Here is a 12231-nt window from a genome sequence, read left to right as displayed (position 1 = left end):
AAACCATCAACTTCGGTAATAACCGAACATACCATTAACAAGAAACACACTGCAACACCTGCAGAAAGGAAGTTGTTTACCATTGCAGCACTCCCCACTGACCAAATCCGGCACAGGAGACCCTGAATATTACGGTCCCTGGTCCCTGTTCTGGGTGCTGCTTGTCGCGTTTCAGTTTAGCAACCCCAGACCCAGGCCGGGTGGGAGTGGTGTGGCAAATAAACAGGATAGGCATGGTTGGGTGACCCAAAAAGTAAAACTGCTTTAATGGCAAAATAACAAATGGCAGGAGGTGAGCACACAGTATAGGGTCAACCACAAAAGGTGCAAAAAACGTGGCTACAACAATATATATAAGGAAGATCTGAGGGTGGGACTGAAGGCAGGGTTCAATCACAGACTGAGATTATGAGTATTAAAAATAATGTGGCAAATGACAATCAATCAGGGGATAAAACTAAGAACATTATGGAAGCATAACTTTATATGAGCAGACTTGCTAAAATCCCAGAGTCTTAATTTGATGCCCAACCAGTTCTATATCCAGAATTCTGCCTGAGAACAAGTGGGGCTACAGCAGTGAAGAAAATCCAGGAATATGGACAATATTTGCCTTGCATCCATTTTAATCTGTTTTAATAAAAAATTCACTCTAAGGGTATTTTCTGTCTTCTATGTCTAAACTCATCTGTTTGTGAAATCATAATATATATGGTGCTCTGAGTTTCCAAGGCTTTTACAAGAGTTACATAAATGAATAAAACAGAAAAAGAAATTAAAGCATTCAGGAATAGACAAATTCTGCTTATTTAGTCAAAACCTAGTCAAACAATAGGTGGAATGAAAGGTTGATAAAAATACTTTACACAGTATATATAACAGCAATACCCTTCCTCTTCCAGAGCAAACTGGGGGAAATGGAGTGAAAGGGATTAAAATGCCCTCACTGGAACAGCTGTTGAAAGCAGAAATCATTTACCCCCATTCATTACCCCCATTACTGGCTGTGTTGGCTGTGACCACACGACAGGATGAGGGGGATTGCAGACATGAAGGCAGCATCTTGTTGATGAACTTTGGGGCAAAGAATGCATCAAATACTCAAGCTTCATATGGGGCTGCTGCCACTAAATCACCTACCTGTTTTAATGACATGCCACATTTTCTTATTGATTGTTTTAATCCTGGTGTAGCAATAGAATACTTTCTTATGACCCTTGGTGTCCCTTGTAAGTGCCATTCTGAGCTTCAGCTTTTCTAACATTATCCATACATGTCACATCAATGCCATGGACAACTCACCTCAGAGCCTGTTTTTGCCTCAATCCCCTGTACATTGATTTCTGCTTCACAAAACTCTGCGAAGTCTCTGATGAGATAAGCCAGTCCAGGGAGATAAATTTTTCCTCCTGAAGATGAGAACTAAATAATCTTGTGCTTGAAGGATTCTGTGCTTCAAGACCTATGAGCTTTTCTGGACACCTATGACTCCCAAGCAATCCCATTATGGTTGCTGAAAGCAGGCAAGGAGCACAGTGCCTCTGTGAAACTAGTTCTCACTCTGGCCTGAGAAATCATAAGGAGGAATCCAAACAGTCCTTGGAGAAGGACAACAACCTTTGCAGGTGTTGTTTGGATCCTTGTTGTTTACTTGCAAGAAACAGTCAAGGGGTGTAGTTTATAATTGTCCAATAATAGTGATGTGTTGGTTTGATGACCAACTCAGACCTTCTCGGACCTATCTATAAAAGAAGATATGGAATAATAAAACTTGCTGTCTTGTGACACTCATCTAAGAGAGTCTGTCATACTGCTTCGCTGTTTCCAATATAGCGCGATGTCCCATCTCCTCTTTTCCTAAACAAGTCGGAGTCTGCTCTCCTAAAGTGCATGAGATACTCTGGTACTTGCTTTTTTCTCTCTTTTCAGGAAGTGCATTAGCACATGGCTACCACAGCCAGGCTGCCACTGATTTCCACATGCACTTTCTACTTGTTTGTGAAGGGCAGATGGGGCTGGGGGTGGCACAGACTGTACCAGGAACTAGTCCCCACCTTCACCTAGAAATCCCAATTACTTGCAATTACTTGCACCCTAACATCTTGGCTTTGCAGGCAAGATCTGGATCAAGTCCACCAGAAGAACTAGTTCTAGCTAGAGACTTCCTTGAGTTGTTCAAAGGAGACTCCACTTTCTTGCTCTTTCTGCTCAGGCATGCAGGACACTCATTCCAAGCTCATTTCCAAGCAAGTGAATGGAGAAAAAGGTAGGACTAGACAAGGCACAACACGCTTTGTGTGCTAATAATCAAATTAGCTGTCAGCTTTAATTCTCGTCTCAGTATGCCACCAAAGCCAGCCTGTTTTCAGGACACAGTTGTTAATAAGATAACAGTGAGATCAGTATAGAATAGATAAAATGCAAGCACAACCCTTTGGCTGCACAATATGTAAATACATTTACAAAACTAGATCTAATGTGGATAATATGAAAACAACCATCCAATAACAAAAACAACAAATTCCAAGGCAGAATATTGGCTAAGCTGCAAACAAAGCACAGCAAAATGCAAAACACCAGGAAAAGTTGAGCTCAAATCACCCGGTTGGTTGAGGGCTCTTTCATTTCCACAGCTGGGCTCCCTCATGCCATTTCCATTTACCCAAACCACGACGATTCTGCATAAAGAGAAAAAAAGAGGAAAAGATATGAATACCAATCCTGACAGTCCCCAGGGGCTCCTCAGAGCAGGGGGCAGGCAATTCCAGCAGAACTGCCTCCTACAACCACTGCCTCATGTCTTTGGCAGTGAGCACTTGCCTTCACACTCAGGATATGTAATCACTCCATCCAGGCACTGTGCTCTGAATTTCTCCATCTGGGACACCTGCCGATACCCACGCTTGCACTCAAAGACAACAGAGTCCCCCGAGTGATAGTAATAGCTCGGCTGGCTGGATGACTGCAACTGAATATTGTTCTTTTCCATAGTGTTCCTATCCAGGGCACAGTTCCCTGCAAAAAAATACATCTGTTATTTGCCTGTAGATCTCACACTGGACAACAGATGCTCTGTTGGCACCCCCTGAGTACCCTTTCCCCAGCAGTCTCTCCAGCTCAGGTGTGCTGGGCAGTGACTTCCTGGGGGCAGTGTCCCTCCATTCCTGCAGATTCCAGGAGGCTCTCACACCATGGCTCACAGCCAGGAAAGGCAAGGGCTTTCTGCTTCCCTTCAGCACTAAAAACGCAACAGAGCAGGGATGCTGAAGAGGGAATGACTTACTTCCTAGTGTGCACCGTGGGTATTCCAATGTCCCTTCCACACACTGTACTCTAAAGCTGGATGTACTTGGGTCTTCCACATATCCCGGTTTACAGCGGAATTCAATATAGTCACCCGATGTGGAGTACAGCTTGGTTTGTAAAACCCATTTGAGCTCAATGTTGTTTCTGTCCATATCTTCTTCTGATGCTGTACAGGCCACTTTAAAAAGTCAAGAGTGTCAGCACTTCATACAGAGACTGCACATGTAACTGTTTTGCTCCTAGAGCCCCTAGAGAAGTTCTTAATATCAAAAAAGGCTTCCAAGTATGTGCTCTGACCCTCTGATACAACAGAAAAGACATTCACATTCAAGCTAAAGGGAAAACAAAAAAAGCCCTAGGAGAAGCCTTGTAATACTGACAATCACACAGGGTGAGAATGAAGCACAGGTGTGGAAGACACCAGGCACCACTGAACTTCCCCATATGTTTTTTGATATCCCTCTTTCCCTTCTGCTCAGTACTTCTCTAAACCTGTTTTCTTATCACAGAGGCACCCCCTGGCTTTCTGCAGCACTGCCTCTCATGCAGAGCCATCCTCCTGGCTCACAGCCTGCTGGGTGGAGCTGTGTGTCCCAGCCCAAGAGCATTCAGAAGCTCTGCACAAGTGATGGAGGTCCCCTCACAGGGAGGGGACAGGTCCTCCTTGTGGAGCTGCTGGCAGCAGAGGGGAGTACAAGCTGAATTTAAGAAGAAACTCCTTTTGGACAAAAGGAGTTCTGCCTTGCCAGCATTGTGGCCCCAGCACCAGTGCTGCCCTCAGGGTCTGAGAAGATGAAAAGAGGGGCAGCTGCACAGCCTTTGGCCACCCAGCGCATGTTTCAACCTACCCAGACAAACTGGGGGGCTTGTCCACTGCCCATTAAGACAGGTGATTGTTGGAGATCCTTTCAAGATATAAAAATTTGGGCATTTGTATTCCACAGTGTCTCCTTGTTGATATTCTTGCAAAGGGAAGACAAGAAGCTCTCCACTTTGAATAGCTGGAGGTGTGCCACATCTCCCAGCTCGTCCTGAAAGAAATTTTCCAATCAAAGAAGATGTCAGCTGCAGAGAAGGTCTGGTCAGAAATACCACTAAACACACTATGTTGGCACTACTCTGAGAAGCAGAGAGAAAACCAAACAGCTGGCAAGAACAAAAGTTTCTCATTTCTCCAACATTCAAGCTCAGAACTGCCAGCTCACCCCATCTTAAGTGTACAGCTTAAGTGCTTGCAGCTATCTGCAGGATTTCATCTTGTCCTCTATAAGTGAGTGAAGCCACCTGAGTCACTCAGCTCGGTAAACTCATCCCATCTGAACAGAGACCTGGGAAAATGGCCTTGTCCTGAGTGTGCCAGAGCCATGGCAGCTGTGCACTGAGATGCTAAACGATAGTGAGGCAGCTTTATGATGCTATCACTGATAGAAGGCTGAATGGAGAGAGAGAGAAATCACCTTTGCATGTTGGCAGCTGTGTCCAGGTCCCATTCTGGCACACAACAGTGGAAGCCCCAGTCATCTTAAAATTTTTCCAGCACTGATACTTTGCACTCTCCCCAGGGATATACCTGGACTTTTTAATACCTTCAATTCTACCACCGGCAATTTCTGGAGGAGGTTCACATGTCACATCTGAAAAGAGACATGGCTGCAGTCACCTTTGCAGTTGTTAAGATGTTCATCTATACAACCAGAAGTGAAAGGAATTAGCCTTGTTACGATTTCTGTACAGATTTTTTGCCTCAGGTGGGTCACAGGAGTTCACCATGGGGAAAGCAATGGGGTGTGGCAGTGGTAGCAGAACACTGTTTGGGACTCTCAGGAGATTGCAGGGTCAATAGAAGTTTCTAGAAAAAGCCAGTGCTTCTGTAGTGATGCACAAGAGTCACACCATCCTTGTCTCCCCCTGGGGAGCCCTGGCCTTCCTGGAAAACACACTGATGGTAGCAACCAAACTGATTACCTGCTGAGGTGCAGAGCTTTGGAGGGCTGATGGTGCTAGAAGAGCTTGTCAGCCTGTGCTGCTCAGGGCTGGGTAAGCACAGCCAGCTCCACAGGGCTGTGCACACCCTGCAGCCACAGATTAGGATGGGGAACTCTGGAGCACAGTTCCTGAATGTTCTTTGCCACAGGAACTATCTTTCCACTTCCATGTACCTAGCAGATCTTAAATGGTTTAGATCTGGGTCTCTGCTGGGGTCTACATTGGTCAGAGTTGGAGCACTGCAGAAGAAGAGCTGTTTGTCTGTCTACTGCTGCTTCCATTCAGCTTTGAATATAAGAGAAAAGCCTGTATGTGTCTGTCCACTGAAAGTCACTGAAGTGGTAGACACTGGGGAAAGACTAAGAGCATACAGGAGAATATGAGAGCAGCACATTTTAGGTCCTGCTGCTTCAGGAACATTTTTGCTATTGATGGAAATATTCCCAGTATTTCTAGAAGCATCAAGTTTAAATTAAAGTGCTGTGCAAGTAAGCAACAACAAGTTTAAAGTTGGGGCAGGCAAAGAAAACAAGTAAAAAAGGCAAAGTCTTTAGAATATTTAGGTAGAGAACTGGTTGTCTCTACACTAACAGGCAAGGGGGAAGCACAGATTCCTACCTCTGCAAACTGGTGCTTGTGACCATTGACCATTTGAACATAAGATGTAATTTCCACCCGTCATCTGAAAATTGCTTTCGCACTGATAGTGCACTCTGGCACCAGGCAGGTACCTCTCTTGAGGAGTGCTTGCAATGTGAGCATTGGGGATTTCAGGTGCAGCTCCACAGCTGACATCTGGAAGGAGAGGAGTGTGCTGTGAGTGACAGCACTCACACAACATGGCATCCCCAGAGCTCCTGGTAAGCAAAAGCACTTTGAGTAATGCATATCATTTTCTGCAGGTAGAAAAAGAAGGTTTATTCTGATACACTGTATTGCTTATTCTGCAATGTTTCAGCACTTAGTATTGTTTGCCTAAAGTAACTAAACAGAGAAAAGTCACAGCAATCAGTCAGCTGTGCTACACAGCATTGTGTGCCACCAATTTGGAGAGTGACATGATTTATTTTGAAGATTGAAAATTATTTGAAGATGCCTGTCAGCAGCTGGCATGTTAAGTGATGTGAAAATAAGATCCATTACCCTATGGTTAGGGTGACTCCTTTGCAGCCAGCATGTGCTCCTCCATAATGTATGCCTGCTGGATTTCAACAGAGAGCCAGGATTCAGCTACCAGCTCCAGCCCACAAGGAGATGATTGCTTTGCTGATCTACCCTGCTTGTTGTTACCCAGAAACCAGAAAAATAGGTGTGGTAGCAACCCATTCAAAGCAAGTCATCTGTTGGCTCTATTGGCCTAACTCACCTGCATGCCCAAGTAAAAATTACTTTAATTCACAACATGAACGCTAAGAAGGATCATGGATTACTTAGAAGTAGAACCTATACCTTCACAGAAGGGTGGTGCTGTCCAATTTCCCTTTCTGCAGATAATTTCAGGGGAACCAACAATCAGGAACCCTGAATCACACTGGTAGCGAATTGTTTCACCAGGCTCATAAAGTTTCTTCTCTCTGCCTTCAAACTGAGCATTAGCAACTTTTGGAACACTTCCACATGGCATTTCTGAAAAGATAACAGAGATTGGATGCTTGTGCTACTGTGATACACATTGAAGAAGTGTATTTTTCCATCAAACAGGTGCTGTAGAAAGTTATTTCTAACATCAGCCTAGTCACCTGCTGGCAGTGGATTATATAATTATAGTTAGTTAATAAATGTATAAAAGATTGTAGAAGCCATTCCCCCAATATACAGACTTCAGCTGCTGAAATACTTCAATTCTGTTTCTAAACATGCCAGAAAGTTTTACTGGAGGCTATTTTCCCTTGCTACACTGAGGCACCACAGCAACTTTTAGTCACCAGTGGACTTTGTATAAAAGAGATCCTCAGATCAGGAGGATATGCCCAGGACTCATCGGGCAGAGATATGAACTGAACAAAGACTAAAGAAGGAATATTGAAAAATTAAGTTGCATTCAGAAAGTCAGTTTTGCATCCAATCAGAATTGTTCTGAAGGCATCCATGATGGAAGATAAGATGCCACAGCAAAATATGGAGTGAAAAAATATACTTTTACCAATCAACCTCCAGTTAAAAATTCTTTCAATTTCATTTCTAAATGCACTTCAAAAAAAGTAATTTTTTATATTACCCAAGCATGAAGGAGCTGCAGTCCATTTTCCCATAGAGCAGTTTGTTTCTGTTGGTCCGTCTAACTTGTATCCAGGACGAGAAACATACTTAAATCGAGCACCAGCCAGATAAATTGTTTTCCCTTCTCTTTCAATTTTTAAGTTTGGATTTTCCTGTCTGGGAGCATCAGCACATTCTACAGATTGTGGTGGTAAACATGGTCTTTCTAAAAAACACAGACAACACAGATAAACAATAATGCAAGACAAACAATATTGCAACTGTAACTAAGTAATAAATAATTTATAGCATACAGGACACTATTTAAGGCCCCCAGTCTAAGCTGAGACTATTATGCAATATACTAAGCAAAAAAAAAAAATACACAGCTCTTGAGGTACTACCTGAAAATTGTATATATTATCTCAGATAAGTCTGTGTAAATAAAAAGACTGCAGTTATTTGCACCCTTTTTAACAACTTATGTTCTACTACTTTCCTTCTGTTCCCTGTTCATGATAATTTTAGGTTAATAACAGCAGTCTCCTGCTCATGATGACTGCAAATTAGTAACAGAGATATTCATAACAAAATGATGGAAAAGAAATATGCCAGTACCAACCCACACAATGAGGTGGTGATTGCCATTTCCCTTCTGTACAGGTTATTTCCTTTGTACCGACGAGATGGAAACCATCAGGACATGAAAAAGCTGCTTTACTCCCATTCCTGTAGCTTCTTCCTACTGTTGTCTGCTGAGCACCAGACACCTGAGGTGGAGGTGGGCACACACTCTCCTCAGCTAAGGACACATATTCATGTTACAATAGAACAAAGAGAAAGTGTAGCAGTTCAGCAGGGATTACAACACAAACAATCAAGACAACACTGGTGCTAGATAACTCCAATAGCTATCTCAAGCTTTAATTAATACTATGATAATTTTCTTCTGCTTCAGAAACACCAGAGCTGCCTTCAGGTGCTCATATGCTTTCAGAGTCATAGAAAGACAGTCACAGTTATCTACACCAAGTTATGATGGAGTTTCTTGTAGTACCTCCTTTTTTTCTCACACAGCTGCAGACTCTTGTGGTGCTTTTCCTGTTCCTCTCTCTACAATGAACTATTTTAGGAAAACTGAACCAATGCCTTCTTGTTTTGTGTTTTCTTCAGATTAAGCTGATAGAGATAAATGAGAAAGCTAAAAGAAAAGAAAGAAATATGGTAAAACTTTTCCACTCCAGGAATGAAGGACTCCTTTTGCCAAAGGAAAGAAAAAGGGAGAGAATGAGGCAGATTCTAGGACAGAGATCTGAGGATTCTTCCAAAGCTTGGTTTCTTGCTTCTAGTGATTCCAGAAGGCTAAGGCAGGAACAGCGATTGCCATACTTCTCCCACCTCCAGGCACCATTTCCCATAAATCTGGTATAACCCAAGCAAGGACTGAGGTGATGGTTGTTTTACAATTGCGCTTTCTACAGACAATATCCTGCTCTGCCTTACATAGAGGCAGCCCTGAAGACATTGACCTCTGGTGTGTGTTACATATGGGCAGCCTCCTCTGCATCTGTGCTTTTTCACTCGCCAACTCAGCATTTTTCTCAGTTTCACTAGGAAGAAATTAGAAAAATGGAGGAAAAAAATAGAATAGAAAAAACTTTGAAGGTTTAGAGGAAATAAAGGAACTTTGACTGGAGCTTGAGCTATCTGCTCTCTGTTTTGCAGCAGGGTAAAGTGCTTTTGAAGAACTGAGCTTAAATTTATCACTGCATCTTTTCTTACATTAGAAGTGCCAGTGAAAACCATTCCAATTGTCAGAGTACAGAGTATTAAGTCTGCCTTACAAAAGTGATGCATCTCTAAACCTAGTTAACTGCTCAAATCATGGCCACAACTACCCTTTAGCATATGATGAAGTAAACACTTCTATTTCAGCCTAGTGATACAACAATGCTAAAAATCCTAATAATGAACATTTATCATGCCTGCATCAAAAGAAATGGTGCAAATGTAAAAACACACCTGTACATGCAATCTCTGGTGTCCATCTCCCAGACACACAAGCTGCCTCTTTAACATTTTCATCAGTTAATGAACACGTATAACGTATAACTTTATGGAACCCAGTCTTCCTTCTTGACATAGGATACTGGCCAGAGCGCACCAGCTCAACATCCTCTGGAATTACACACTGAGGAGATGAATCTAAAAAAAAAAAAAAAAAAGAGCTTAAAAAATATATTTAGATCTGACAATATGTACTGATGAAGATGTCATCAGTTGTACAGAAGTTCCACATGAATTTGAGGAAAAACTTTACTGCATGGGTGGTTGAGCAGGGAGGCTGGACCAGATGACCCACTGTGGTCTCTTCCAACCATATTCATTCTGTCACTCTGTGAGAAGGACTAATCCACATATAAGTGGTTAGGGTAGGATAGGTTTAACACATTGTGGCTATTAATATTTGAATACATTTTAATAATTTACTTTAGCCCCTGGGAAAGTGTCCATTTCCTTTACAAAGCTGTAGGTACAGAGTCTTTCCAGGATGAACAACATGCTTCCATTTAAAAGGAGTAAATTAAAACCACTTAGTTTTGATGCATGAAACTATAGCTCATCTGGCCACATACTGATGGCTGAAGTCCTTCAAATTTTGTGTACAACTTTGTTACACTCATGTCTGAAATATTATGGAAACAGATTACCAGCACAAATAGGTAAAGGCTTCCATTCTCCATTAAGACATTTTATTTTCATTTGCTCAGTATTGTCAGAGCCTGGTTTACATCCACAAGTTACTTCATCCCCATGTGAATATTCGGTCTGGTCTGCCTGATGCAGAACAACATTTGGGATAGAGGAAGGTGATTCACATGGCATTTTGTCTTCTGTTGAAAAGAGCAGAAGTATTCCACAATAATACAGTATTCACATATCAGTAGCTCAAAAAACTTAAATAAAAATAACTATATTTGCCTTTGGTGAACCAAACCTACACCCACTATTTGTAGCAACTAAATTTCAATACAGCTGGAGTAGGTATATCTTTTAGCTAGTTTGCTAAATTGCACTTCTGTCTTTTCCATTCCTTTTCCAACACTGCTATGATCCACAGGTAGTTTCAGTTGACAGTACTTTCCCAAGCTGTTGGTACATAAACCATAAAGAGTAAGGAAAACTTCAATTAATTAAAATCACCTGAATCACTGATTCTGATCAGTCAATATTATATATGATCATACAGCTACACCTTTGTAATGTGCCCTTTCAGTTAGAATTATTTCAAGAACTGAAACCCATTGTAGGGTCTCTTAGAGGACTGCAAATCTGTCACTTCTCTGTGAGAACTACAGTTCCTGTTTTGGGCTGGTACTGTTGCAGCAGTTGTGATAGCACAAAGTAATGGCTTGTCATGCAATTTTATATTATTATTTTCTTATTTTGAACACAAAGTTACATCTGTAAATACGTAATTTTAATTGTGAAAATATCTATGATGTAATAGCCTGCAGAGAATTAGACTTCTCAGAAAGTCTGAGAACTTTATAAAGAACTGCATAAATTACCAGTGCAAGAGGGAGGAGATGACCACTGTCCATCAATACATTCTATTTCCTTTGATCCAACCAACTTAAATTCGCCATTACATTCATATTGCTTTCTGTCCCCATGCTGGTACTGTTCCACAGAGCCATCAAGAATACTTCCATTGGTAATTTCAGGAGGAGGTCCACAGCCTCTGACACTCACTGAAATCAAGAGATCAATTCTATGCTTTGAACTCAGTACTTTCACCATAGTTACATGTTTAGTACAACATAGAACACATTGAACATATCATTTAAAGTAAAGAAAAATCAGTGGAATGGGTTAAACAGGTCATTGATTTATGCCTTTCAATATCTGTATTCGAGCTGGGTTGGACATCACAACCAGATACATGTGACTCAGGCTCACTTTTGTCTCTCACTTCCATGCACTGTCAATGCCTGCTCTGAGAAAAGTGGTTGATAAAACCAACCCAGTTTTAAGGGAAAAGAAAAACAGTTACAAGAATGGTAACTTCAGTATTGTTTAAAGAAAGTTGACAATTCTGCAAGGAATAACCTATGTCCTAAAAATCACTCAGCAAAATAAACAAATAAATAAATACATACATACATATATACACACAGTATATTAAAGGAATTCACAAAGTTCCAATCACTTTTCAATGCAGTAATTGGAACCCCTACTAAGAGAGCTTAAAATGTTCCTGAGTTAGAGAGCCAAATATATGAAGTGGACTTGCTTTTAAATGAAAAAGAGGGTGAGCAAAAAGAAGGATGACAGTAAAAGTCATCAAAAAAGCTAACTGAGTGGGAAGAAAGGGAGGTCCAGCTCTTCTCAGATAACAGGAAGTTGTGTTCCAAGTTAAAAAGAAGTCTGAGTATAGGGGTGTGAGGTGCCCCCTGCCCAGGGAGGCAAAGATTCAGTTTCAGATAAGCATTGTTAAAGAGAGAGGCATGGCTTTAAAGCCTGGGAAGTGTAAATTCCATCCCTCTGCCTCAGAGGATGGGCCCTGTGAGCCCAGGAAGAATTGCCCCACCCCAGACTCTTGTGGGGTGGCAGCCCAGGGGTTCCGATTGGATTTGAGCCCCTGGGATTTCTCCCTTGCTATGTTCCTATTGGACCCTGATCCTAAACTCCACCCTGCCTCTGTTTGGTGCTCTCTGTCTCTGGATCTGAGTTTGT

The 12231-nt window shown here is 41.9% G+C and overlaps 1 protein-coding gene across 18 annotated transcripts in view; it reads right to left on the bottom strand.

The window, feature by feature from the left end:
- Nucleotides 1-2292: 2292 nt before the first annotated feature.
- Nucleotides 2293-12231, bottom strand: part of LOC111933189 (complement factor H) — a 40403-nt gene continuing 30464 nt past the window's right edge. For all 18 annotated transcript variants that reach the window (XM_086842819.1, XM_086842818.1, XM_086842806.1 and 15 more), the window contains 12 exons: nucleotides 11064-11246; nucleotides 10203-10385; nucleotides 9514-9696; nucleotides 8114-8293; nucleotides 7511-7717; nucleotides 6742-6918; nucleotides 5911-6087; nucleotides 4764-4940; nucleotides 4155-4337; nucleotides 3284-3484; nucleotides 2821-3015; nucleotides 2293-2678 (listed from right to left, as the gene is read on the bottom strand). In XM_086842819.1, coding sequence (XP_086698945.1) covers nucleotides 2659-2678; nucleotides 2821-3015; nucleotides 3284-3484; nucleotides 4155-4337; nucleotides 4764-4940; nucleotides 5911-6087; nucleotides 6742-6918; nucleotides 7511-7717; nucleotides 8114-8293; nucleotides 9514-9696; nucleotides 10203-10385; nucleotides 11064-11246 — 2066 coding nt within the window. In that variant the 3' untranslated portion in view covers nucleotides 2293-2658. The remainder of the gene's footprint in view (nucleotides 2679-2820; nucleotides 3016-3283; nucleotides 3485-4154; nucleotides 4338-4763; nucleotides 4941-5910; nucleotides 6088-6741; nucleotides 6919-7510; nucleotides 7718-8113; nucleotides 8294-9513; nucleotides 9697-10202; nucleotides 10386-11063; nucleotides 11247-12231) is intronic.

Source organism: Cyanistes caeruleus, chromosome 9 (assembly GCF_971803275.1).
Source record: "Cyanistes caeruleus chromosome 9, bCyaCae1.hap1.1, whole genome shotgun sequence".
Classification (NCBI taxonomy): domain Eukaryota; kingdom Metazoa; phylum Chordata; class Aves; order Passeriformes; family Paridae; genus Cyanistes; species Cyanistes caeruleus.
The sequence above is the reverse complement of the archived record's forward strand: the minus strand, read 5'-3'. Positions and strand labels throughout refer to the sequence as shown.